The 27,311-nt window shown below is 60.5% G+C and overlaps 1 protein-coding gene across 2 annotated transcripts; it reads left to right on the top strand.

The window, feature by feature from the left end:
* The first annotated feature begins 560 nt into the window (after window positions 1-560).
* Window positions 561-24,660, top strand: CELSR2 (cadherin EGF LAG seven-pass G-type receptor 2). Of its 2 annotated transcripts, none has more exons than XM_081226525.1 (34): window positions 561-4,135; window positions 8,542-9,189; window positions 11,345-11,567; window positions 11,975-12,090; window positions 12,266-12,354; window positions 12,749-12,906; window positions 13,295-13,458; window positions 13,624-13,749; window positions 14,112-14,278; window positions 14,548-14,835; window positions 14,925-15,099; window positions 15,341-15,482; window positions 15,655-15,775; window positions 16,203-16,386; window positions 16,566-16,667; window positions 17,401-17,495; window positions 17,732-17,941; window positions 18,425-18,608; window positions 18,706-18,834; window positions 18,920-19,100; window positions 19,257-19,424; window positions 19,524-19,650; window positions 19,765-19,965; window positions 20,274-20,448; window positions 20,770-20,882; window positions 21,026-21,105; window positions 21,194-21,320; window positions 21,432-21,554; window positions 22,148-22,275; window positions 22,506-22,594; window positions 22,707-22,898; window positions 23,037-23,207; window positions 23,347-23,581; window positions 24,524-24,660. In XM_081226525.1, exons 1-34 carry the CDS (start codon window positions 841-843, stop codon window positions 24,528-24,530), a joined length of 8,733 nt encoding a protein of 2,910 aa, XP_081082651.1. In that variant the 5' UTR covers window positions 561-840; the 3' UTR covers window positions 24,531-24,660. The 2 variants fall into 2 exon arrangements, with proteins under 2 accessions (XP_081082651.1, XP_081082650.1); XM_081226524.1 differs by lacking the exon at window positions 24,524-24,660 and adding an exon at window positions 24,032-24,465.
* Window positions 24,661-27,311: the final 2,651 nt, after the last annotated feature.

Raw genomic sequence — 27,311 nt, 5'->3', positions numbered from 1 at the left:
TCACTTGGCCTCTCAGAGCCCTTCAGAAGGTTTTGAAAACCTCTAAACATACTTAGGGTACTGCCACCATTATTATCATTTGCTGTCTGGCTTCTGATTGTTAATTCCTCTCTAGACTGTTGCAGGAATCTGGCATCGGCCCAGGGGCAGGCCTGGGGTGGGATTGGGGTGGGGGAAGGGGCTCTGGACTGCTTGAATTCTACAGCACTGGTGCGGAGGACGGCGCTGGGTGGGGCCCACCTCCTTCGGTGCGGCTGGCGTCGCCACTTTAAGGCGGCGGCGGCGCGAGCAGGTCTATGGTAATGAGCCGCCGCTGCTGCTGCCGCCGCCGCCGCCGCCGCTGCCGCCGCTCTGCAGAGCTAGCCCGCCTGCCTGGGAGGCGAGGGAGCGTGGGGCTGGGCCCGGGGCCGCGGCGACAGCAGCAGCAGCAGCGGCGGGGACGCGGGGCACGAGCGGGCGGCGCGGGGCCGTCGGGGGCGGCCGGGGCCGGGCCGGGGTCCGGGTGCGCAGCTCCGCGGGAGCAGGTGGGCTATCCCGCGGGAGCGAGGAACACTCGGAGGATCTGGGGGCCGGCAGGGCCAAGGGCGCGCGGGGTCCGCGGGCGCAGGTGGCGAGAGCCGGGTGTGCCAGTGGAGGCGCGGCGCCAGCCCGTGGTGGTCAGTGTGACCGGGGCGCGGGCCCGGCTCAGGGAACGGTGGGAGCCGGGGCTCCGGTGAGGCATCAAGGAGCAGGCCCCCGGGGACTGGCGCCCTGGCCTGGGCATGAGGCGCGGCGGGGCGGGCAGGAGCGGGAGGAGGAGCCGCCGCCGCCGTTGACCCGGCCGGCCGGGAAGAGGGAGAGATGCGGAGCCCGGCGGCCCGCGCCCCACTTCCAACACCGCTGCCGCTGCTACTGCTGCTGCTGCCGCCACTACTGGGAGACCAAGTGGGGCCCTGTCGTTCCCTGGGGCCTGGGGGACGCGGTTCCTCGGGGGCCTGCGCTCCCGTGGGCTGGCTCTGTCCAGCCTCATCCTCGAACCTCTGGCTCTACACCATCCGCTGCAGGGATGCGGGGACGGAACTGACTGGCCATCTGGTGCCCCACCACGATGGTCTGAGGGTCTGGTGTCCAGAATCCGGGGCCCACATCCCCTTGCCGCCAGCGCCCGAAGGCTGCCCCTGGAGCTGTCGTCTTCTGGGCATTGGAGGCCACCTTTCCCCACAGGGCAAGCTTGCCCTGCCCCATGAGCACCTGTGCTTAAAGGCCCCACGGCTGAGATGCCAGTCCTGTAAGCTGGTGCAGACCCCAGGGTTCAGGGCAGGGGAAAGCTCAGCAGAAGCGTCCACGGGTGGACGTCGGAAGAGGAATGTGAATACAGCTCCCCAGTTTCAGCCCCCCAGCTACCAGGCCACAGTGCCCGAGAACCAGCCAGCAGGTACCCCTGTGGCATCTCTGCGGGCCATCGACCCAGATGAGGGTGAGGCAGGTCGGCTTGAGTACACTATGGATGCCCTCTTTGATAGCCGCTCCAACCATTTCTTCTTCCTGGACCCAATCACTGGTGCAGTAACCACAGCCGAGGAGCTGGATCGTGAGACCAAGAGCACCCATGTCTTCAGAGTCACAGCGCAGGATCACGGCATGCCCCGCCGCAGTGCCCTGGCCACGCTCACCATCTTGGTGACGGATACCAATGATCACGACCCTGTTTTTGAGCAGCAGGAGTACAAGGAGAGCCTCAGGGAGAACCTGGAGGTGGGCTATGAGGTGCTCACCGTCAGAGCCACAGATGGTGACGCCCCTCCCAATGCCAATATTCTTTACCGCCTGCTGGAGGGGCCTGGGGGCAGCCCCTCTGAAGTCTTTGAGATTGACCCTCGCTCTGGGGTAATCCGAACCCGTGGCCCTGTGGATCGGGAAGAGGTGGAATCCTACCAGTTGACAGTGGAAGCAAGTGATCAGGGTCGGGACCCCGGTCCACGGAGTGCCACAGCTGCTGTTTTCCTGTCTGTGGAGGATGATAATGACAATGCCCCCCAGTTCAGTGAGAAGCGCTATGTGGTCCAGGTGCGGGAGGATGTGACCCCAGGAGCTCCGGTACTCCGGGTCACAGCCTCGGATAGAGACAAGGGCAGCAATGCCCTGGTGCATTACAGCATCATGAGTGGCAATGCTCGGGGACAGTTTTACTTAGATGCCCAGACTGGGGCTCTGGACGTGGTGAGCCCTCTTGACTATGAGACGACCAAGGAATACACCCTACGGGTTCGGGCACAGGATGGCGGCCGCCCCCCTCTCTCCAACGTCTCCGGCTTGGTGACAGTGCAGGTCCTGGATATCAATGACAATGCTCCCATCTTCGTCAGCACCCCCTTCCAGGCTACTGTCCTGGAGAGTGTCCCCTTAGGCTACCTGGTTCTCCATGTCCAGGCCATCGATGCTGATGCTGGTGACAATGCCCGCCTGGAATACCGCCTTGCGGGGGTCGGGCATGACTTCCCCTTCACCATCAACAATGGCACAGGCTGGATCTCCGTGGCTGCTGAGCTGGACCGGGAAGAGGTTGATTTCTACAGCTTTGGAGTAGAAGCCCGCGACCATGGCACCCCAGCACTCACTGCCTCGGCCAGTGTCAGCGTGACCATCCTGGATGTCAATGACAATAACCCAACCTTTACCCAACCAGAGTACACGGTGCGGCTCAATGAGGATGCGGCCGTGGGCACCAGCGTGGTGACGGTGTCGGCCGTGGACCGTGATGCCCACAGTGTCATCACTTACCAGATCACCAGTGGCAACACCCGAAACCGCTTCTCCATCACCAGCCAGAGTGGGGGGGGGCTGGTGTCCCTCGCCCTGCCACTGGACTACAAACTGGAGCGGCAGTACGTGCTGGCTGTTACTGCCTCCGATGGCACGCGACAGGACACGGCCCAAGTGGTGGTGAACGTCACCGACGCTAACACCCATCGTCCCGTATTTCAGAGCTCTCACTACACGGTGAATATTAACGAGGACCGGCCAGCAGGCACCACGGTGGTGCTGATCAGTGCCACAGATGAGGACACAGGCGAGAATGCCCGCATCACCTACTTTATGGAGGACAGCATCCCCCAGTTCCGCATCGATGCAGACACAGGTGCTGTCACCACCCAGGCCGAGCTGGACTATGAGGACCAGGTGTCCTACACCCTGGCTATCACTGCCCGGGACAATGGCATTCCCCAGAAGTCTGACACCACCTACCTGGAGATCCTGGTGAATGACGTGAATGACAATGCCCCTCAGTTTCTGCGGGACTCCTACCAGGGCAGTGTCTATGAGGATGTGCCCCCCTTCACCAGTGTCCTGCAGATCTCAGCCACTGACCGTGATTCTGGCCTTAACGGCAGGGTCTTCTACACCTTCCAAGGAGGCGATGATGGAGATGGTGACTTTATTGTAGAGTCCACGTCAGGCATTGTGCGAACACTGCGGAGGCTGGATCGTGAAAATGTGGCCCAGTACGCCTTGCGGGCATATGCAGTGGACAAGGGGATGCCTCCAGCTCGCACGCCCATGGACGTGACAGTCACTGTGTTGGATGTGAACGACAATCCACCTGTTTTTGAGCAGGATGAGTTTGATGTGTTTGTTGAAGAGAACAGCCCCATTGGGCTGGCTGTGGCTCGGGTCACAGCCACGGACCCTGACGAAGGCACTAATGCCCAGATCATGTACCAGATCGTGGAGGGCAACATCCCTGAGGTCTTCCAGCTGGACATCTTCTCTGGGGAGCTGACCGCTCTGGTGGACCTGGACTACGAGGACCGGCCTGAATACATCCTGGTCATCCAGGCCACGTCGGCTCCCCTGGTGAGCCGGGCTACAGTGCACGTCCGCCTGCTTGACCGCAATGACAACCCACCGGTGCTGGGCAACTTTGAGATCCTTTTCAACAACTATGTCACCAACCGCTCGAGCAGCTTCCCCGGGGGTGCCATCGGCCGGGTGCCTGCCCACGACCCTGACATCTCCGACAGCCTGACTTACAGCTTCGAGCGGGGAAATGAACTCAGCCTGGTCCTGCTCAACGCGTCCACGGGCGAGCTGAGGCTGAGTCGGGCACTGGACAACAACCGACCTCTGGAGGCCATCATGAGCGTGCTGGTGTCAGGTAAGGAAGGGCCCAGGTGACATGGGGATGGGGGTGGCTCGTGGGGGAGGGCCTGGAGAGCCATTCAAGGCGGAACTGCTGACCCGCCTCTGTCCCCGGTACTGGCCCGGCGGTTGAGGGGTGAGAAGCAGCTTGGGAAGGAGCCCTAGAAATGCTGGCAGCTGTGCTGGCCCTGCCCACTGCCCCAGGCTGGTCTGGGCTGCGTCGGTTGGCCGCCCCTTGCCTACCAGCCTGTGACGTGGTGGGGGAAGTGTTGTGAGGCTGCCCTGGTGACGGCTGCCAAGAATTGTGAAAAAAGGCGCGTGGAGGACTGGGGTCCGGGAGAGCTGGGGGAGGCATGGAGAGGACCGTGGCCAGGAGAGGCGAGCCGGCGGCTCAGCGCTCCTTCACGCCCGCCCACCGGGGTCTCCCTGTGATCTCATACAGCCTCTGACAGAGCTGAAGCCGTGGGGCACAGGGTTGCCACTTCGAGGTCAGGACCCTGCAGTCGGGCCCCTTCTGGCTCCCGGCTGAGCCGCAGACCGGCTGAGGGGGACTTTGTCTAGGACATTCTTTTCCCTCCAGGCAGAAAGAGCCCGGCCCGGCTCCCCCTTCAGAGCTCCCACAGGAAGTGAGGCCACAGCTCATTGTCTCTGTCCAAACAGACCCCACTGTCAGAGGTTGTGGTTCGGGGTCCTGCTTGGGGGAGGGGCTGCAAGCCCGGGGCAGGCTGCAGCCTTCTGGGCCCCCTTGCTGCCCCACGGGCTGCCTGTTCTTAGACGCCAGGCCTTCCCTGCGGGCCGTGAGAGCCTGGGCTCAGGGGATGGGGTGTGGGGACCGCAATGAGCCAGGGGACTGGCGGCCTCTGAGGGCAGAGCCTCCTGGTCCAGTGGCAAGAGAACAGAATCCTGGGGCATGGGAGCCTGGCCGGGACCTAGGCCGGGCATTCCAGCTGCTTGGCCAAGCGCTCAGCCTGCGGACTCCCTGGACAGAAGGGCTGGGGGAGGAGAGTTGGGGTGGGGACGACATCCTGTCTCTTCTGTCAGCTACAGGGAGTGGGCAGCAGCAGCAGCAGCAGCAAGGAGGGGGCCAGCCCCAGGTTGCTGAACCCCTTCCCCAAGCCTGGGACCCTCATGAGGGCTCACTGTTAGCTGTGCCCTGGGGATGGGTGGGTCAAGGTACCCTCACTCCAGAAACATCAGGGAGGGGAGAAAGAGAAGAGCCTGCCGGGCCTTACTTCCACCCTGGGGAGTCTGAGCCAGGACGGGAGTGAGAGGCGTGCAAGACACAGGGTGTGGCTTCAGCTCCCCCACCTCCACTCATGGTTCTTCCGGGGACACATGACTCCCCTCCCCACTCCTCAGGTGGACATCAGAGCCAGGGCACATGAGCTTTTAGAGGTCACGGACAAGGCTCTGTGCATCTTGAAGCCTCAGTTCCTCCCCAGGAGGAGTAAGTGGGAGCTGGAGGTCCCCTATCTCGTCCTTCTCTGTGCTGGGAGGCAGGCGGAAGGAGTGGAGAGGAAGGGCCTCTCCCTCCTGTCCATCCCCAGTCCGCCCTAGGTGATGGTGGGATGGGCAGAGGCCCCACCCAGCCTTCGTGCTCCTACCAGAGCAGAGCCCCAGACCTCGGGTCCCCTAGAATAGAGGGGGAGGCCTCGGCTGACCCTCCAGCCCTAGCCCCACCCTCTCCCCTCAGCCCTGACCCTTGGAGGCAGTCACCACGGCAACCCAAAAGTTCAGGGAGGCTGGGGTGAGGGGGATTGACTCCTACTGCCCCTTTGTTTTCCTTCTCTTGTTCTTTGTCTCTTCTTTCTTTCCCGCCTCTGCCCCTGGGGGCCCTTCTGCACTGCCCCCTCCATTGCACTCTCCCCATCTCCTGTGTGACTCTCTCCTGCTTTCCCACTTTCTCCACTGCTGGCTCTTTTCCTGGGCCTTTGTCTTCCCCTGTTTGGTCTCTGTGTTTATGCCTCTCTGATTTCCCCCTCTCTTGTTCCCTGTGGCTGCAGCTGCCTCAGCTTGGGCCGGATGGCTCCCCTGAAGCCTGAATTCTCCTTGCCTCTTCCTTACCCTGCTAGGACACACAGGAGCTCCTGTCCATGGCCTGGTCATTCCCCAGAGTGGCAGACCCCCTCCAGGCCTACAACTCCCACTGGCATATCTGCCAGGGGAAGAGGGGCTTGGAGTCTGATTCTGCCACAGTCTGGGACTTGGCACTTTTCCAGGTATGGCAGGTTGGGTTCTAGACACAGGTGGGGTTTCCTGGAGTCAGGGCCCATCCCAACCTTTTTCTTCCCAGGAGGATGGCTCAGGTAACGCACCCCCCCACCCCTGTTTCCACCGTTGCCTTTTGCACCTGAGGGGTGACCCAGGTCAAGGCAGGAGAGAGGAACAAAGAAGAAACAGAGAGCAGTAGGTTGACTGCTGGGATGGGGGACAATAGCAGAGGGGGCAGGTGGCCACAGATGGTGGACCAGATGGGAAGCAACAGAGACACACTGGGCAAGGGGCACAGGCGGGGCCTGGGATGACGGAGGGGGGACATAGGGAGGAGTGCTTGTTCCCAGGGCTGAGTGGTGGTGAGGTTTCTCTTGACTGCCCCCTCCCCTCCCTGATTAGTTAGAAGTACTCTGTGTGGACTCTTGGGCTGCATTCTGCCTGGAGGGATTATCCCACCAAGGAATAACTGGGCACCAGGTACACAAGAGCCCTGTGCCAGCTCCATAACTAAGTGCAGGGGGGTCTGAAAGAGGGAGAAAAGTAGAGCCTGAGGTCATAAATCTGGGCAGGCTTCCTGGAAAAGGTGAGTTTAGAGCGGGTTAGAAAACCAGGAGGGCCGTGGGCTGGTGTCTGGATAGGCCAGGTAGGAAGGAACAGCTTGTTCAGTAGCAGCAAGTCAAGAGAAGGAGGAGCAGAAGTGAGTGATGACAAACAGGCTTGCTGGTGAGAGCAGGCGGGCCCTGCATTCTCAAGCAATGCGGCTGGAGGGCAGGTGGGCAGTGGGCCGAGGACATGGCTGAGATGGGTGTCTGGCTTTAGCCTTCCCAGCCGCCAGTGCAGTCAGCCACCTCATGTCGCTGTGACACAGAAGCAGGATCTGTTCCCAGATCCCTTTCCTACTCCCACCCCACCGCAGAAACACCAGCTCCTGTCCCATTCCTGCTAGGGTGTCCTTTTTAATAGCTACCCGGGCCCCTCCTGCTGTGTTTTAAAGACCATTTCTTCATTATGGAGACCAAATAAATCCTCATGAACATCTTACTGAACACCTACTATGCGTAGGACATTGTAGTAAATAAAAAAGATGAATGTCCTTTATAGCCCTGCCAAGTCATTTCCCTCTCCCCTTGGCCTCCAGCTTTCATTTTGAGCTAAATAAAATCCATTGCCATGTATTTGTGCATTCAGGTGTGTATGGTATTTCGGGGCTTAGGGTGTGTAGGTGGAGTGAGACGCCAGAGTGTTAGTACTTAGCTGTTTATAAGTGAGTGTGTGGCCTGGGGGTGTGGCAGGCACTTGGCTATAATGCGGTTAGCCAAGTGGGTGATGAGTAGCCAGAGGCTCTGGGGCCGGAGGAGACTTCAGCCCAGTGGGGCTCTTGTCTGGGGCTCAGGGTGGAGAGCTGCCCAGGCCCTTCCATCTCTGACCCCCAGAGCGCCACAGCATCAGGCCAGTGGGCGGTACTACCACCCATAAGGTGGCTCAGCTGGATTTCCTGGGGTGGGACCCCCCAGGCTACCCTCTGCAGCCCAGAGAGTTGGGCGGGAAGAATGCTTTGTGTGGGGCGTTGCCATGGGGATAGCGGGCCTGAGCCCAAGCAGCCATGGGGCTCAGTGGGAGGGGGACTGGGTGGCCCACTGACCCAGTTCACCCTCCATTCTCTACTGCAGTGGGGGAGGGGGAACATGGCCAGGGTCAGAGTTATGGTAGTGTTGAGAAATAGAGGCTGAGGGGCAGAAGGATTGTATCTGTGGGTCTCTCATGGTGCTCTGGGCCCTGTAGGAAGGTAAGAAAAAGGCGAAATAAGATTCTTGTGCAGGAAGGCACCTGGTCTGTTATAAGGCAGCAGGACCCGTGGCTTGGGCAGGGAAAGGTGCACAAATATTAAAAGATGTGCCCGTGCTTCACAACAGAGGGTTTCTGGGAAGTATGCAATGAGAAGTTCTGAAAATCAATCCCCCTTAAGTGCCCATGCGGGCTGAGCCGTCATGGAGTGACTCTCCCTCAGGTGAGGTACACATACCTCCTAGGGCACCTTTATGCCAATTAGAAAAGAGGACCCTTTCTTGGCAACTGGGCAATGCAAGAGTGTGCAGGCGGCATTTCAGCCCGCACTCACTCCCTCCTCCGGCTGCTTCTGCCCGGGGCCAGGTCTATGGCTTGGCAACCCTGCCCTCCCCAGGTGCTGACCGTCTCACCTCTCCGCAGATGGTGTGCACAGTGTGACCGCTCAGTGTGCACTGCGCGTCACCATTATCACCGACGAGATGCTCACGCACAGCATCACGCTGCGCCTGGAGGACATGTCACCCGAGCGCTTCCTGTCGCCCCTACTGGGTCTCTTCATCCAGGCCGTGGCCGCCACGCTGGCCACACCCCCAGACCACGTGGTGGTCTTCAACGTGCAGCGGGACACCGACGCCCCGGGCGGCCACATCCTCAATGTGAGCCTGTCAGTGGGTCAGCCGCCAGGGCCCGGGGGCGGGCCTCCTTTCCTGCCTTCTGAGGACCTGCAGGAGCGCCTGTACCTCAACCGCAGTCTGCTCACGGCCATCTCGGCGCAGCGCGTGCTGCCCTTCGACGACAACATCTGCCTGCGCGAGCCCTGCGAGAACTACATGCGCTGCGTGTCGGTGCTGCGCTTCGACTCCTCCGCGCCCTTCATCGCCTCCCCCTCCGTGCTCTTCCGGCCCATTCACCCAGTCGGGGGGCTGCGCTGCCGCTGCCCGCCTGGCTTCACGGGTGACTACTGTGAGACGGAGGTGGACCTCTGCTACTCGCGGCCCTGCGGCTCCCACGGCCGCTGCCGCAGCCGTGAGGGTGGCTACACCTGCCTCTGCCGTGATGGCTACACCGGTGAGCCCTCACCGAGGGAGTGGGACCCCTGGGGGCGGCTCTGGGGGGCTAATGCCGCGGTGCCAGCACAATCAGGCTAAGGACAGGGGTGGCCTCGTTCTTTTCCAGAGTAAGGTACAGGGTATGCTGGCCATTCACAAGTCCCACTTGCTCTTTCACAGCCACCTATTGAGGAAGGCAGAGAGGGGAGCCCTTCTTCTCGGCCACCTACCCACCCCCCACCCCCAGGTGGTGTAACTGAGGTCAGCTCTAGCTCTAGAGCCAAGCTGCTTGCATTTGTATCCCAGTGTTGACAATACTAGCTGGGTGACCTTGGGCAAGTTACTTAACGTCTCTGTGCCTTAGTTTTTTTTTTTTTTTTTTGCGGTAGGCGGGCCTCTCACTGTTGTGGCCTCTCCGGAGCACAGGCTCCGGACGCGTAGGCTCAGCGGCCATGGCTCACGGGCCCAGCTGCTCCGCGGCATGTGGGATCTTCCCGGACCGGGGCACGAACCCATGTCCCCTGCATCAGCAGGCGGACTCTCAACCACTGCGCCACCAGGGAAGCCCCGCCTCAGTATTTTTTAAGTGGATGATGAATCTATTCACATGATAAGGTGGTTGTGAGGACTGATTTAATACAGGTAAAGAGCTGGCCTGTAGGAAGTTTTGGCTGTGATTTAAGGGAACGCTGAGATCAGGTGACTTGCTCCAGGTCTCATCTGGATTAGAGATGAGGCTGGGCCTAGTACCTGATCTCTCCCCACTGCTGAGTGAGTTACCTTTCTGAGCTGCAGCAAGTGCTTTTCTCCCTAGGTATTGAGAGTAAGGCACAGAAGAGCTGGGGAAACTGGAGGGTTTGGGTATGGGGATAGTGGTTTTCAGATTATCGCACCTGTGTGTGACCCTGAACAGAATAGCCCCACCCTTGCCCAGGTGTGTAAAACAGGGTCCTGACCAAGAGGTCTCCCTGTTGGCATGTTTCCAGGGGTCTTAACACATCCTGTCCCAAGCCGCTCCCTGGGATGCTCACTGCCTCTGCTTTGTGCTCCTGACCCCTCCCTTCAGGCTCCTGCTTTTCCTCAGGACACCCCCTTCTCTCCTCCTTGGGCCCTTCCTTCCCACATGCCTTAGGGCTTGCTCCCTCTCCTCCAGAGCTATGCCCACTGGCTCTGCCAGCAGTGGTAGGTAAGCCCCACTGCCACCCCTGCTGCATCTTCCTGCCCAGAACTTGCCAGACTTGACTCCTCTCAGCTGCTACTGTGGGTGGAGGGGCGGGTGGGGAGCAGAGGGGTGGGCTTGGGGGAGGGGAGGGAAGTCTTTGTCCAGGAGGATGGGGTAGGGGGGTGCTTAGAGTAGGCGAACAACAGTTTCCATGGAAACTAGAGCCTGTCACCAGGCACTGGAGCTGAGAACCTATCTCTAGAATCTGGGAATGGGGAGGGAGAGAAAAGGGTGGATTTTTCCATCTGATATTGTTGGAATTTTCATCTCCTCCATTGAATCCTGGTCTGCCCCCAGGGCTCAGTTCCCTGCTCTCTCAGCATCTCCCAAGTGCACAGAGGTCCTCAGTCTGGACCCCAGGGCTCAGGGTGGGAGTTCCCTGCCCCATTTCTGGAAAGTCCCCAGCTTCCGGCCCACACCATCCCATAACTCCGACAGATCCAAGTGGAAGCCTGTCTTATCCCCAGGGAGGGAAACTGATCTTGGTGCCTGACAGGGACAAAAGCACCAGTGGGAGGGAGGGAGGAAGCAGGGGTTGGCACCAGCCCTCATGCTGTCCTGCAGGCCCTTCCCTCCATGCACATTCACCCCTGAAGGGGCCAGATCACCCCTAAGCTTGCTTGGTAGCCCTGACACCAAAGGCCGCTAGGACATGGCCCTTATAATCAGGGACCTCGTGGGCCTGTGCTCTCGAGGTCCAAACAGGGGTATGGAAGGGACTGGGAGCCTCAAGGAACTCGCAGGACAGCCGTGTATGGGATTGTGGTGAGAACAGCCCAGTGCGCCACGCACAGCACAGAATGGCTGAGTTTGCACATGAGAGGAAGTGTGGATGCCTGGGAGAGTTTGGGGATATTACGGGGTTTACAGGAGACCACGAAGGGATCACTGGATGCAAAGGAGTCCCAGTTCCCCAGGCACTTGGTGCTCACCTGCCTTACCTCTTGCCCAGGTGAGCACTGTGAGGTGAGTGCCCGCTCAGGCCGTTGCACCCCGGGTGTCTGCAAGAATGGGGGCACCTGTGTCAACCTGCTGGTGGGCGGCTTCAAGTGCGACTGCCCATCTGGAGACTTTGAGAAGCCCTTCTGCCAGGTGACCACGCGCAGCTTCCCCGCCCGCTCCTTCATCACCTTCCGGGGCCTGCGCCAGCGCTTCCACTTCACCCTGGCCCTCTCGTGAGTTCCTGGGTGCTGGGGGTAGGGGCCGGGGGGGAGTCTGGTGCCTCCTGTTCTGCGGATGAGGTGGGAAGTCAGGCAGCAAATGTGCCCAGAAGAGGTTGTTGGCAGAGCCAGGTCTGCACTTGGAATTGCCTGTGCAGTTGGCCAGCAGGCCTCCTTCACCCACCAGGGCTGTCTACGCTCCTCCCACCCCACCCTCAAGGGTGGGAGCTAGGATGCCAAGGTTCTGCTTCTGGTCCTGGTTTGGGCTCATCTTCCACACCCTAGCCACATGGCCCATAGCCTCGGCCAAGGAGTCAGCCTTCTGGAGAGTCCTGAGTAGGATCAGGGCTGGTTAGGTGGCTGGGGTGCTGGCATCCAGGTGGGTGCCCCATTGCGTGCCCCCATCGCCCACTCCTACTCAGGTTTGCCACCAAGGAGCGTGATGGGCTGCTGTTGTACAATGGGCGCTTCAACGAGAAGCATGACTTTGTGGCCCTCGAGGTGATCCAGGAGCAGGTCCAGCTCACCTTCTCTGCAGGTGATCCCGCTTGCCCCATGTCCTTGCCCATCTCCTAGAGGCCCCGTGTCTCTCGGCCCTTGACCCCAAGTCACACACTCTCCCAGCCAGATCTGGGCCCAGCCCAACCATGAGCATCCCCTCCCCATTCCCAGCCCTCATCTGGTGTCCCAGCTCACCTGGGTCCTTTCCCCAGGGGAGTCGACCACCACCGTGTCCCCGTTCGTGCCCGGAGGGGTCAGTGACGGCCAGTGGCACACAGTGCAGCTGAAGTACTACAATAAGGTGGGTGTGGGAGGCGGTCAAGGAGCTGGAGGGTTCTGTCCTTGGCTCAGGTGCTCACCTAGACCTGGCTGGCACTGCCTCCCCAGGGGCTGGTCATGGCACTTCGGGCTGAAAGGGGGGAAGGGAGGGGTGGAACTTGCCACCTTGCTGGGCATTCCCATTCCGCTGGGTGGTGTAGATGCTTCCTGTTCTAGTAGGCAGAAACTTTGAGTAGACGTTGAGGAAGGTAAGGTGCGTAAGTCATGTGAGCACACATCAGTGTGCATGTGTGTTTGTGTACACACACACGTATATGTGGGTGTGTGTGTACACACAGGGGGTGAGTTAGTGCCTGGCCCATGACCTGAGTGGCTCTTGCCCACTCTTTCCCATCTCTGCCCTTCCCTGTCCACAGCCACTGTTGGGTCAGACAGGGCTCCCGCAGGGCCCATCCGAGCAGAAGGTGGCTGTGGTGACCGTGGATGGCTGTGACTCAGGGGTGGCCCTGCGCTTCGGAGCTGTGCTGGGCAACTACTCCTGCGCTGCCCAGGGCACCCAGGGTGGCAGCAAGAAGTAAGCAGGCGAGAGGGCTGGGGCTGCGGTGAGGTGTGGGCCGGTCAGGGAGGGAGGGTTGTAGGGGGGCCTTTGGGGGCCCTGAAATGTGGACCAGTTCAGACGGGGGTCTTCCCTCGCCTTGCTTCCCTCTGCCCCTGCTCAGCCCTCTGCGGGGGCTGGAGTGGGAGGCGGGAGCGGGCAAGATTGGGGGACTAGAGCCGGGCCTCGTGCAGCGGTCTGGGGAGGGGTGGGTATCAGATGAGAGCAGCTCCGGGTTGAGGCTCCCCTTCCCCTGGCTGCTCTGCAGGGCCCCTTGGGCTCCTGGCCTGGCGGCAGGGCTCAGTGAGGAGGAAGAGCCGGAAGCACCCCACTCTCCCTCATGTCACAGCCATTTTTGCTCCCCCAGGTCTCTGGACCTGACAGGGCCCCTGCTGCTGGGCGGGGTGCCTGACCTGCCTGAGAGCTTCCCTGTCCGAACCCGGCACTTCGTGGGCTGCATGAGGAACCTGCAGGTGGACAGCCGCCATGTCGACATGGCCGACTTCATTGCCAACAACGGCACCGTGCCCGGTATGGGAGCTGGGGTAGGGGCTGAGGCCATGGGCCCTACGCAGAGAGGAGGGGTGTGCCTGCTGTGGGGACCCCTGCACATGGCGGGTCTCGGAGGCCCCTCCAGCCACTGCCACAGGTTTTCTGTTGGGAGCCTCCACCTGAGCGCCCTTCTCTCCACTCTAGGCTGCCCTGCCAAGAAGAACGTGTGTGCCAGCGACACCTGCCACAATGGGGGCACCTGTGTGAACCAGTGGGATGCCTTCAGCTGCGAGTGCCCTCTGGGCTTCGGGGGCAAGAGCTGTGCCCAGGGTAGGGGGCAGCCCTCAGAGGTCGGGGCCTGGGAGCTGTCAGCAGCGCTGGGAACACTGGCAGGGTCCGGGCAGGCACTGGGCAGGGCCCGGCTGAGCTGGGCTGTGGGTAGAAAAGCGTGTCTGGGCAGAGCCCTGAGAGGGTAGCACGGGAGACAAAGGGCCCAGTCAGAGGCAGGCCTGGGCACAGTGTGGTGCCGGCCCAGGGCAGGTGATTGCTCTGCGGGGCGGGGCTGCCGTGGAGAGGGGGCACTAGGAGGGCCAGTGCCCTGCCTCCCGGGGAGCCGCCCCTGCTGAGCATCATACCCCCTGGGGCACTTGGGCGCTCCGCCTCTCAGAGTCTGCCTTTATCTGTCTCCCCAGAAATGGCCAACCCGCAGCGCTTCCTGGGCAGCAGCCTGGTGGCCTGGCATGGCCTCTCACTGCCCATCTCTCAGCCCTGGCACCTCAGCCTCATGTTCCGCACACGCCAGGCCGACGGCGTCCTGCTGCAGGCTGTCACCAGGGGACGCAGCACCATCACCCTGCAGGTGATGCAGAGAGGGGTGGGGCAGGCGGGCCCAGGCCAGGGTTGGTCAGAGATGGCTGGGTGGGGCCTTTCCCTGGAAAGAAAGACAGCTAGGTTCGTTTGGTGGATCACTGCTGCCATCTCTTGGGCCCAAGGGAAATAATTAATACCTTTTCCTCTCTGGCCTCAGCTGGGCAGCAGGCTGGGTTTGGTGGTCCAGGAAGGAGGACAGTGGGCTGGAAGAAGAGCCCGTTAAGGCGGTCTGCTGACCCTCTTTTCTTCTGGTGCCAGCTTCAGGAGGGCCACGTGGTGCTGAGCGTGGAGGGCACTGGACTCCAGGCCTCGTCTCTCCAGCTGGAGCCAGGCCGGGCCAATGATGGTGACTGGCACCATGCACAGCTGGCACTGGGAGCCAGTGGGGACCCCGGCCATGCCATCCTGTCCTTCGACTATGGGCAGCAGCGGGCAGAGGGCAACCTGGGCCCCCGGCTGCATGGGCTACACCTGAGCAACATTACCGTCGGGGGAGTGCCTGGGCCGGCCAGTGGTGTGGCCCGCGGCTTCCAGGGCTGTTTGCAGGTAAGCCTCCTGCCCTGCCTTCTCATCTCCAACGGCTGGAGGCTGGAGGCCCGCTCCACAAAGAGCCAACACTACCTTGTCCCTCCCAGGGTGTTCGGGTAAGCGAGACGCCCGAGGGTGTTAGCAGTCTGGACCCCAGCCGTGGGGAAAGCATCAATGTGGAGCCAGGCTGTAGCCTGCCAGACCCCTGTGACTCGAACCCATGTCCTGCCAACAGCTATTGCAGTGACGACTGGGACAGCTATTCCTGCAGCTGCGATCCAGGTATGTCAGGGATCCAGGGAAATGGGGCAGGTTAGCAAGTGCGGGGTGGCGACGGTTCACTCTGGCTCTGCCATGTGACCTGGGGCCAGTCACATCACCTCTCTGAGCCTCTCCTCCTGCACTACAAAGCCAGAGCCAGCTGGTATAGCTGCTCAGAATAGAAAGAGATGGATGAAGGCAGGTTTGAGGAAAGTGCCAGGGGAAGGTGGGGATTGAGCCTCTCCTGTCCTTCTGGTCCCAGGTTACTATGGTGACAACTGTACTAACGTGTGTGACCTGAACCCATGTGAGCATCAGTCCGTGTGTACCCGAAAGCCCAGTGACCCCCATGGCTATATCTGCGAGTGTCCCCCAAATTTCCTTGGGCCATACTGTGAGACCAGGTAAGTGGACCATTGCAGGCAGCAGCAGGTCCCAGTGGCACTGCCTGTGTCTGATGTGTCCCTCAGAGCACTGAGAACCTGGCTGAGCCACAGCCAGGCTCAGAAGGGTCACACATGGCTACGCCAGACGGGTGGCAGAGGGAGCCCAGTCCTGCCTGGTCCCTCTCCGCAGGATTGACCAGCCTTGCCCCCGAGGCTGGTGGGGACACCCCACATGCGGCCCATGCAACTGTGACGTCAGCAAAGGCTTCGATCCAGATTGCAACAAGACAAGCGGCGAGTGCCACTGCAAGGTGACAGCCCCGACCTTGGCCTCCATAGCGGCTGCCTTGGCCTCTGTTCTGTACCTCCTGGGCCCTTGTAGGGGGACAATGAAGGAAGACTCTGCAGAGAGCTGCGGGCTTATGCGCCTTTGCTCCACTAGGGTGGGCAAGCGGCTGTTTGTCCTCGTGTGTCTGGGGCGTGGGGCGTCCAGGACCTGTACTTAACCAGTGAGCTCTGGGTCAGCTATACTGGTTGTTTGCAGCCTGTTCTGATTGGTGTCTCCCTGATGGATTAAACTCCAAAACATTACCAGTTGTTACATACTCTGAATGTACCATTCTTGGTGGGGACCTGAGGTCAGGGAGCCTCTCTCCAGAGGGGCCACAGTGAAGGATCCATGAGCATCCAGGGAAGAGAGCCTGAGCCAGTGACCCCATCCTCCCTCTCCCCTCCCAGGAGAACCACTACCGGCCCCCTGGCAGCCCCGCCTGCCTGCTGTGTGACTGCTACCCCACGGGCTCTCTGTCCCGAGTCTGTGACCCTGAGGATGGCCAGTGTCCATGCAAGCCAGGTGTCATTGGGCGCCAGTGTGATCGCTGTGACAACCCTTTTGCTGAGGTCACCACCAACGGCTGTGAAGGTGGGGCTCTTGTGGTAGATGGGTGGCCCTCCCTGCTGTGTGCCAGGCCCTGGTGTCCCAGGGAGGCCAGGAGCAGGGGCTGGTTGCAGGCCTGAGGCTGCACAGGGTGGGGCTGGGGAGCCTGGCCAGAGCTGTAGGGGGACAGTTGCTCCTGAGTGACGGTGTGTGCTTCCCTGCAGTGAATTATGACAGCTGCCCACGGGCCATCGAGGCTGGGATCTGGTGGCCCCGTACCCGCTTCGGGCTGCCTGCTGCTGCCCCCTGCCCCAAAGGCTCCTTTGGTAGGTGCTGGAGGCCCAGAATGTGAGACTGAGGACTTGGCCTTTCATCAGTGGGGTGAGGGTGGGGAGCCCCTGGCTACTGATCATAGGACCCCACTTTCAGCCTCCAGGTCCTGGGGACTCCATATCCCATGCTTCCTTGGCTCACCGTTCCCCTGCTCCCAAGGTTGCCTAAATGAAAGGTGCCTATATCTTGGACTCATAACAAAAGTGCTAAAAAACCTGCAGTGTGCATGGCACAGGGCTGGGTGCTAGAGATTCAAAGATGAGTCACACAGGGTTCCTGTCCTCAGCTCACCACCTGGTGCTGGAGTTATGCCACTAGAAAGATGGTCTGGGGAGTAGGGGAGGTGAGGTGCTGTCCCAGGGGACCCAGCCGCAGGATGGGGGCTGGCGCTGGTCCTTGGACTGACGGTCAGCAGAGTTCAGAAGTAGAGAGTGAGTGGCAGAGAGCTCAAGGTGGTGGCTGGAGAGGGACAGCCACGTCTGGGGGCTTGAGGGGACCACGTGCCCCATGCTCCTGTAGCCCTTTTTTGGGCTGATCCTACAGAGGTTTTGGCTCTGGTGTTCTCCACACGCGTCTCCCTGTTTTCACAGGGAGACGGCAGGGCCCTTGTTTGGTTGTCTCCCGCCTCTGGTCCGTGAGGGGCTGGCCCCCAGCAGAACTCAGCCAGGTCTCGGCAGCCTCCTGTGTCTCTCCCTGAGGCCTGCCCTCCTGGCTGCCTTCCCCCAGGGACTGCTGTGCGCCACTGTGACGAGCACAGAGGGTGGCTCCCCCCAAACCTCTTCAACTGCACGTCAGTCACCTTCTCAGAGCTGAAGGGCTTTGTAAGTGGAACTTCTCATCTCCATCTCCTTACCCCCGCCCCCTGCCCTGGCCCAGTATGACCTGCCCGCCTCCCCAGCTTTGAGAAAGGGGACTCTGGAATTCCAGCTCCTGTCTCCCAGGGCCCCCACCTGGAGGCCATTTCTCCCCTTTCCTGAGTCCTTTTACTCTAGAGTTCCAGTTCTACTCTCTGGGTACCTCACTCCTGTGCTGACCCCCCAGCCTATCTTGGTCCCAGGCTGAGCGGCTGCAGCGAAACGAGTCAGGCCTGGACTCGGGGCGCTCCCAGCGGCTGGCCCTGCTTCTGCGTAACGCTACCCAACACACGGCTGGCTACTTCGGCAGTGACGTCAAGGTGGCCTACCAGCTGGCCACTCGGCTACTGGCCCACGAGAGCACCCAGCGAGGCTTTGGGCTGTCCGCCACACAGGATGTGCACTTCACCGAGGTGGGGCTTGGAGGGGGCAGGAATGGCTGGGTGGGTGGAGGTCACGGTGAGTGAGCCTGCTCCTGGCCACCTGGGGCAAAGTGGGGGGCACTCCCCACCCCCGCCTTTGGGGAGCTCCCAGCCAGCATGAGGCCCCCATGAGACCCCCTGAGCCATGGCCCAGCATATGGGTAATTTAGAGCACCTCTTCCTAACCCTTCTCATAGCAAGGCGCCCGTAGAAAATAACGTTTGTACTGGGGCCTGGTCTGATCAGGCTTCTTGGAGGAGAGGCCCTGCCCGTCGTGCCAGGACAGGGAGGAACCAGCATCTAATAACATCTGTGTGGGAAACTCTTAGAGACTGAGGAGGAAGGATTGGATTAGAGGGAGGGGCATGGGGGGGGGGCGAGCCAGGGCTGGTCTAGGTACAGGCTGGGGCCTGGTGGTGGGGACGAGGAGTGAGGATGCAGGCACAGCCCACCGTGACCGTGCCCCTCCCCCAGAATCTGCTGCAGGTGGGCAGTGCCCTCCTGGATGCAGCCAACAAGCGGCACTGGGAGCTGATCCAGCAGACGGAGGGTGGTACCGCCTGGCTGCTCCAGCACTATGAGGCCTACGCCAGTGCCCTGGCCCAGAACATGCGGCACACCTACCTAAGCCCCTTCACCATCGTCACGCCCAACATTGGTGAGGCTGCTGCCAGGGTGGGAGGGTTCAGGGAGAGTCTCTGGTAAGGGCGGCCGTGCCCACCTCACCGGGGGCCTGACCTGTGACCTCTCCCTAGTCATCTCTGTAGTTCGCCTGGACAAGGGGAACTTCGCTGGGGCCAAGCTGCCCCGCTACGAGGCGCTGAGAGGGGAGCGGCCCCCGGACCTTGAGACAACGGTCATCCTGCCTGAGTCCGTCTTCAGAGGTCAGTGGGGGCCAAGGGGTGGGTCAGGGGCCAGGCCTGGGCATCTGCTCAGGACCCAGCTGAGTGGACAGTGTCCCCATCCCAGAAACGCCCCCCGTGGTCAGGCCCGCGGGCCCTGGAGAGGCCCAGGAGCCAGAGGAGCTGGCACGGCGTCAGCGGCGGCACCCGGAGCTGAGTCAGGGTGAGGCGGTGGCCAGTGTCATCATCTACCGCACCCTGGCTGGGCTGCTGCCCCATAACTACGACCCAGACAAGCGCAGCCTGAGGTGAGCGGCTGGGGAGACGAGGAGTGGGGGGGGGGGCAGGTCGGGTGGGTGAGGCACAGAGAGGGGCCAGGGGTTGGGGGCATCTCAGAGTGATTAGGGGCGTCCTCCAGTCACGCGACTACCGTGGTGACTGTGTGCCCGCCTGCCCCGTGCCAGAGTTCCCAAACGCCCTGTCATCAACACGCCCGTGGTGAGCATCAGCGTCCATGACGACGAGGAGCTTCTGCCCCGTGCTCTGGACAAGCCAGTCACGGTGCAGTTCCGACTGCTGGAGACGGAGGAGCGGACGAAGCCCATCTGTGTCTTCTGGAACCATTCGATCCTGTGAGCCTGCACTGCCCTGCCCCCAAGGCTTTGGGCGGAGAGCTCAGGCCCCTGGGCACCCCACCCTTCTTGTCTCCTGACCCTGCCTCCCTCACGCAGGGTCAGTGGCACAGGTGGCTGGTCAGCCCGAGGCTGCGAAGTCGTCTTCCGCAACGAGAGCCACGTCAGCTGCCAGTGCAACCACATGACGAGCTTCGCTGTGCTCATGGACGTGTCCAGGCGGGAGGTTGGCCCCACCAGGGGTAGCTGCAGAGCTGGGGGTGGGAGCCAAGGGCACTGGACTAGGTGCTCAGGCCCCGCCCTTCCTAATCCCTCTGGCTCTCTGCCACCCACCCTGCAGAATGGGGAGATCCTGCCACTGAAGACGCTGACCTATGTGGCCCTAGGGGTCACCTTGGCTGCCCTACTGCTCACTTTCCTCTTCCTCACTATTCTGCGTGCCCTGCGCTCCAACCAGCACGGCATCCAACGGAACCTGACTGCCGCCCTGGGCCTAGCTCAGCTGGTCTTCCTCCTGGGAATCAACCAGGCTGACCTCCCTGTAAGAAGTTCCTCCTCACGCAGAAAGCTTCCCCAGTGCCCAGCCCTCACAGGCATCCTCCCCAGCGGCCCCCTCAATCCCTGCTCCTGCAGTACCGACTGATAAAGAGCCAGCCTAGTGCCTGGCCCCCAGTTTCCTCCTCTCTAGCTCCCCCTTACTTCACCAGCACCCGAGAGGTACCTTCCTCTGGCCCAGACTCCCCCTGAAGCACCTCCCAACACCCAGGCTCTCCTCCCCTGTCTGGCGAGAGCAGGACCCACACTCTAGGTGTGCCTTGGTCACTGACTGGGCGCGGCCTGGGCCCTCAGTTTGCCTGCACAGTCATCGCCATCCTGCTGCACTTCCTGTACCTCTGCACCTTTTCCTGGGCTCTGCTGGAGGCCTTGCACCTGTACCGGGCGCTCACTGAGGTGCGCGACGTCAATGCCGGCCCCATGCGCTTCTACTACATGCTAGGCTGGGGTGTGCCCGCCTTCATCACAGGTACCCCCACCCCCGATCCCGGGCCTTGAGGTTCTACATCCCTAGGGCCTACGTCCATCTTCACGCCACCTTCTCCCACTCCCATCCCAGGCCCAGAGGCCCACATCCCTATGCCCGGGCCAGGTTCTCCACAAGTATCCCTCTGGTTTAACTCAGCTATTGACACCCCCACTCAGGGACAGGGTCCCCCATCCTGGAGAGGACGGCATGGACAGATGGTGGGCAGAAGCCCCCATCCCCTGCACCTGGCCCTAGGAGCCCACTTGACCGCCGGACTGATTTCCAAGTCCCTGATCACCCCTTCCCCGCTGCTGTCACCAGGTCTAGCCGTGGGCCTGGACCCGGAGGGCTATGGGAACCCTGACTTCTGCTGGCTCTCCGTCTACGATACGCTCATCTGGAGTTTCGCTGGCCCCGTGGCCTTTGCTGTCTCGGTAAGTGCTGGAAAGCGGCTGGGGGCGAGCAGGCTGAGTGTGACCTCAGGATCCCCTTTAGGAATTGCTGAGGCCTCCATAGGGTGTGGTGGAAGCTGTCTGTCCCCTGATGGTCCCCCTCACATGTCCCCCTCCCCTGCTAGATGAGTGTCTTCCTGTACATCCTGGCGGCCCGGGCATCCTGTGCTGCCCAGCGGCAGGGCTTTGAGAAGAAAGGCCCTGTGTGAGTATGGGGTGTGGGTGCCTTGGCAGTGGACGGGCATCGGCATGGGAGGCCTCACGGCCAGACTCATAGCCCACCCCCTCCCCAGCTCGGGCCTGCGGCCCTCCTTTGCTGTCCTCCTGCTGCTGAGCGCCACGTGGCTACTGGCACTGCTCTCTGTCAACAGTGACACCCTCCTCTTCCACTACCTCTTTGCTGCTTCCAATTGCATCCAGGTACCTGGTCCGACCCATGCCCTGTGGGAGGCTGGTGGAATTGTAGGCGGGAAGCTTGGGTACGAGGTGCCTTAATAAGCACTTAGACACTTGCTGCTTCTTGCCTGTCAGGGCCCCTTCATCTTCCTCTCCTATGTGGTGCTTAGCAAGGAGGTCCGGAAAGCACTCAAGTTTGCCTGCAGCCGCAAGCCCAGCCCTGACCCTGCTCTGACCACCAAGTCCACTCTGACCTCGGTGAGGGAGCCAGGGTCAGGGAGGTGAAGGGGTCATGGGGAGTTGAGAGGGAAGAGGCAGGAGGGACAAAGGCTGTGCTTTTGTCCCACTTTTTCTCCATCCTTACATCCTTTCCTGGAAGGAGGAAGGGGTGGTGAAATGGTATGTGTGGCCTGGGAAGAAGGGGCCTGGGGTCGGGGAGGGGATTTTTGACTTGGGAGGGATGGGAGCGGAGCTTAGAATAGATGAGGGAGTGGCCAAGACAGGTAATGAGGTCATAAATGCCCCACACCTGAGAATCCCTTGTGCATCTTGGTAAATCTTCTGTGCCTTCCAGAATGCTCTCAGGAGATAATTCCTGGTGCCATCTTTTGCCAGCAGACCCTTATACAGCCGAGTCCGGGGTACTTGGGGTGCGTAGAACTGGCACAGCTATGGCAGAGCTACAACACTACTAGGCCCTGAAATGGGGGCAGCAAACATGTGGGGCCTGTCTCTTCAGTCTTGGGCATGTGCGGGGGGAGAACTTAGGGCAAGCTCCCTCGGCCCCTCCACTTTCCTGGGGCCACCCCTTCCGGCTCCCCCATGTACTGACCTCTCTCTTCCCTGCCTAGTCCTACAACTGCCCCAGCCCCTATGCAGATGGAAGGCTCTACCAGCCCTATGGAGACTCAGCAGGCTCTCTGCACAGCGCCAGCCGCTCGGGCAAGAGTCAGCCCAGCTACATCCCCTTCTTGCTAAGGTGAGCTCTGGTGATGGGACAGCTGGGGAGGGGAGAAGAGCACCGGGCATGCTAGACGCAGGCCGGGCTGCTAGGAGCTGGGTAGCACACACCATGGCTGACACGGTGGCAGCCTGAAGTGGAAGCAGTGAGGAACATGGGGCGGGAACTGGAAAATCCAGAACAGAGAAGAGAATGGGACACCGGGCGAGGGGCCAGGCTGATGCCTCCAGCATGTCTTGTTTTCTTAGGGAGGAGTCCACACTGAACCCTGGCCAAGGGCCCCCTGGGCTGGGGAACCCTGGTGGCCTATTCCTGGAAGGTCAAGACCAGCAGCACGGTGAGGACGGAACCTCCTGACGGCCAGTGGTGGTGGAGGCGCAGCTGCCTAACTTTTGTTGAGGGTGGGCAGTGGCGGATGGGCTGCCTGTGATCTCTCCCCAACTTCCTAGATCCAGACACAGACTCCGACAGTGACCTGTCCCTGGAAGATGACCAGAGTGGCTCCTATGCCTCTACCCACTCATCAGATAGCGAGGAGGAAGAGGAGGAAGAGGCGGAGGCCACCTTCTCTGGAGAGCCGGGCTGGGACAGCCTGCTGGGGCCTGGGGCGGAGAGACTGCCCCTGCACAGTACCCCCAAGGGTGGGTCAGCACAGGGTTGTGGCCTTTGGGGGCAGTGGGAGGGCAGAGGGGCTGGGATTCCTGGGAAGCAAGACCAGGGCGGTGACTCTCCTAGCTGTCTGCCGTCTCTGGGCCTCATCGACTTCCCTTCTCCACCAGATGGGGGCCTGGGCCCCGGGAAGGTCCCCTGGCCAGGAGACTTTGGGATCGCAGCAAAGGACAGTGGTGGCAATGGGGCCTCTGAGGAGCGGCCGCGGGAGAATGGAGATGCCCTGCCTCGGGAGGGGTCCCTGGGTCCCCTTCCAGGCCCTTCTGCCCAACCTCACAAAGGTGAGCGGGGTATGCTCAGCTGCATGCTCCCCCATCAGCGACCTCACTCCTCACGCTGGCCTGTGGCTGGTGGGGCTCTCGAGGGCAGCCCCATGCTCCTTCCACCTGCTCCTCATGGCACCCGCCCTCCGGCCCACAGGCATCCTCAAGAAGAAGTGTCTGCCCACCATCAGTGAGAAGAGCAGCCTCTTACGGCTACCCCTGGAGCAGGGCACAGGGTCTTCCCGGGGCTCCTCGGCCAGCGAGGGCAGCCGGGGTGGGCCCCCTCCCCGCCCTCCACCCCGGCAGAGCCTCCAGGAGCAGCTGAATGGGGTCATGCCCATCGCCATGAGCATCAAGGCAGGCACAGTGGATGAGGACTCGTCAGGCTCCGAGTGAGTGTGGCTGGGTGGGCGGGACAGGGTGCAGCCCCGCAGAGGCCCCGCCTCCAGGCCTCCCCAGGCCACTCTGGTGGGCAGTGGAGTGTGGCCCAGGTCCCTTCAGGCCACATGCCCACAAACATGGTGCCCTGTGGGGTCAGCCCAGCCGAGCATCGGGCAGAGTGAGGGAGGGTGGGGAGCTGGGCTTGCTTTTCTGTTTCCTTCTTCTGGTGAAAGCTGCTCACTGTCTCCTCTGCTCCGACTAACTAACCCTCTGTCTGCCTTTTCTGTCACTTTCCTTTCCTGCCTCTCCAGATTTCTCTTCTTTAACTTCCTGCATTAACCCTGGGCCGGTGGTTCCTACACCCTGAGGCTCCCTTACGTTCCCCAGCTGCACTCATTCCCCCACTCCTGTCTTGTGCTTTATCCCGCCCCTGCTCCCCCTGCCTGCCTGCCTGCCTGCAGCAGCGACGAAACATCCATCTGAGGAGCCTGGGCCTTGCCGGGAGGGGCACCCACCCCACCCAAGGCCATCTAGTGCCAACTCCCTCCCCCACCATCCCCCTCACTGCACTTTGGACCCCTGGGGCCAACATCTCCAAGACAAAGTTTTTCAGAAAAGAGGAAAAAAGAAATTTAAAAAAGGAACTCCACTCTTCATGACTTCAGGGATTAATTTTTTTTATACGCTGGAAATTGACTCCCCTTTCCCTCCCCAAAGAGGATAGGACCTCCCAGGATGCTTTCCCAGCCTCTCCTCAGTTTCCCATCTGCTGTGCCTCTGGGAGGAGAGGGACTCTTGGGGGGCCTGCCCCTCGTTTGCCATCACCAAAAGGAAAGGACAAAGCCACATGCACCCAGGGCATCAAGCCCTGCGGGCCGCACCAGGCAGGCCTCAGTGCGGCGAGGGCGCAGGGCCGAGGGCACTCCTCACCCCGCCTGTGCCGCCCCTTCCAGGAACTGAAAAAGCCCTGTCCGGAGAGGGGGCAGAAGGACTCGGCGCCCCCAGACCCCCAAATGCTGCATGAACACATTCTGAAGGGAACCCACGCCCCTGGGTGGCGGCCGGGCCACCCCAGCCCCTCTCCTTTCCCTGGACTTTGGCCGTGCGCTGCAGCCTGGGTGTTTGCTCAGTTCGCTGACCCAAAAGTGCTTCATTTCCCTGCCCGCCCCATGCTGGGGAAGGCCAGTCATGTGTTAAGTCGCGCTTCTTTGCTACTGTGTGGGTGGGACAGGGAGGAAGAGGACAGACGGGGCTGGCACGGTTGCCCCGTGCTGTCTCCAGCCCAGGTCTCCAGTCTGGGTTCGAGAGTCCACTCGCCCTCCTCTGAGACCAGACAAACCCCACTGACCTGCTGTGGCCTCTGAGACATGTTCTATTTTTATCCCCTTCTTGGAATTGGCTCTCTTCTTCGAAGGACCAGGTCCCTGTTCCTCTTTCTCCCCCTCACCACCCAGCTCCCTGCGAAGAGAGAGTTAATATATATTTTTTATTTATTTGCTTTCTGTGTTAGGATGGGTCCAGTCCCAGGGGGTCTGATGTGGCCATCAGTCAGGTCGGGTCTGTACCCAGCAGTCCTGGCGAGGGGGCCTCAGGCCCTTCCCCTTGCTCCAGGCTGTCATCTCCCCACCTCTCCTCTCCCTCCTCAGTTTTGCCAACTGCTGTTCATCTGAGTCACCATTTATGCTGAGCATGTATTCCGGACTTGTCACCCATTTTCCTCTGGAGCAGGTGGCTAGAAAAAGAGGCTATGAGTAGAAAAAGTGTTCCTATTTCTCATTTGTAAGGCTGGTCTCTGGCTTTTCTGCCATGGATTCTTTCCCTGGCCTCTCCCCTCAGCAATTCCTGCAAAGGGTTAAAAACTTAACTGGTTTTTACTACTGATGACTTGACTTAAAAAAATACAAAGATGCTGGATGCTAACTTGATACTAACCATCTGATTGTACAGTTTGATTGTAACTGTAAATACGGTAGCATTTTGTGCTTTGTTTTTTCAGTTCCCCATATGCTACTGAATAAAACTAGGTCTGTGCGGGCTGAGCACTGTCGTCCTTTCTTCTGTGTGGGCCCTCCCCTTCCAGAGGGGGGAGGCCTGGTCTCTGGAAAACACAAGCAGGCAGGGCCCTGGAAGGGCCAGGTCAGGGGACTCAGATATCCTCTCGACACCCCCAGCAGTGTCCCCCAAATAGCCTCAGTACTGAGCCCACGTCTTGGCATTTCCAACGAAGATGTGGCTGTTAGCAGGAAAGTATGCTTCTCACCAGGACAGGAGGGACTTGTACGGCTGGAGAGGCTGCACAGAGCAGGCAGGATTCCAGCCCAGCCCCTTAGGGCTGAGTCCCCTCCTGGGAGCAGAATTCAGGAGGCAGGGAGGGCTGAGAGGCTGGTGGGAATTGAAAGGTGCTCAGTGACTACGTATATCCTAACTTCATTCCTCTGGGCGGTCTCGTGTTTTTTCCCCGTCGGAAATGAAGCAACTACTCATACTCTAGCCAGCTGTGTGCTCTGCCACATTACTTCTGTTCCCAAGTTTTGTGTTTTTCGAAGGTCTGTTCAACAAACTAGATAGGGAGTTCACATGGGGGCCATAGAGGGGAGTTGTTAAGAACACAAACCCTGGAACCAGACTGAGTGACTTAATCTCTGAGCCTTAGTTTCCCTGCCTGCAAAATGAGGATGATAACTGTTTGTGCCTAACTGAGCTTTTATGAGAATTAAATGAGTTGACACATGTTAGTGCTTAGAACAGTTCACAGTGCATAGTAAGAGACCAAGAAACCCTGGCTTCCTTCCCTGGTGCTACTGGGGAGGGGGGTGAAGGTAGAGTGCATAAAGAGAAAAAACAGAAAGCTCGACCCAAACAGAAGGAAGTAAGCAGGCAGTGAACTAGAAGGGCAGCCGTGGCGGGCAGGCCTCCTGCCCCACGGACGCTGCCTCCTGAACGCTGCTTAAACAGATCTGCAGTGGGATTGGAGGGGCAGTTAATGAAACCCTAGACTGACTTAGAGGGTAAAAGGAACAGGCCTTGCCTTGTCCTCTTCGGCCACCAGGTGGCAACAGCACGCGGGTCTGCTGCTTGTTTTGCCTCTGAGGACCCACCGGGGCCTGGCTCACACGCAGGCCACACGAACATGCCATCTGCTGGCCACACCTAAGCATGTGCCTGGGCTTGCTTCTGTCAGACACCAGTGCAGGACGCGGTTGGAAGACGCACCTGAGGTCTTCTTGCCCCTGCCAAATTTTCTCCAGAGCCAGACACTCAGTGTCTGTCTCCACATACCCTCCCCCAACTCAATGCTTGGAATCCCAGAGGCTCAGGGAAAAGGTGAAAGTGTAGGCAGCTGTCACTGTGATATAGGTGAATGTGTTAAATGAAGCTTAAGATCAGCCATAAAAAGAAAGCCACGGGGCGGGGGTGGGGGGTGGGGTGCCCCTGGCCCAGGAACAGGGGAAGGGCCTTTTAGTGCCTCAGAAGGGGGCCTATGGGCATGTAAACCTGGGGGGGCGGGGCACCAGCTGGAACTCACTCCCCTGGCCCAGTTGCCTGCTGACTTCCTTAAGTCAGGGCCTGGCCTCCAAGGAGCAAAGTCCTCTCAAAACCCATAAGGAATTGGACTGGTTCTGGCATTTCCAAGAATCGAAGGCTGTGAGAAAAGGGAGACCCTTAGTTAATCTATTAAATGAATCTTCTGTCATTCATTTAACAAACAACCCCCGATCTTGCACTCAAATATTTTTTCAA

The sequence above is a fragment of the Mesoplodon bidens genome, assembly GCF_964165515.1.
Source record: "Mesoplodon bidens genome assembly, chromosome: 2".
In the NCBI taxonomy this organism is placed as follows: Eukaryota; Metazoa; Chordata; class Mammalia; order Artiodactyla; family Ziphiidae; genus Mesoplodon; species Mesoplodon bidens.
Note: the sequence above shows the minus strand (reverse complement) of the source record. Positions and strands in the feature narration are given on the sequence as shown.

Coding starts and splice junctions, on each gene's coding strand:
- CELSR2 (XM_081226524.1), top strand. CDS start 841: ATGCGGAGCCCGGCGGCCCGCGCCCCACTTCCAACACCGCTGCCGCTG. Junction 19,101..19,256: donor CCAGACAAGCGCAGCCTGAG/GTGAGCGGCTGG, acceptor GCCCCGTGCCAG/AGTTCCCAAACGCCCTGTCA. Junction 22,899..23,036: donor CCTGCACAGTACCCCCAAGG/GTGGGTCAGCAC, acceptor CTTCTCCACCAG/ATGGGGGCCTGGGCCCCGGG.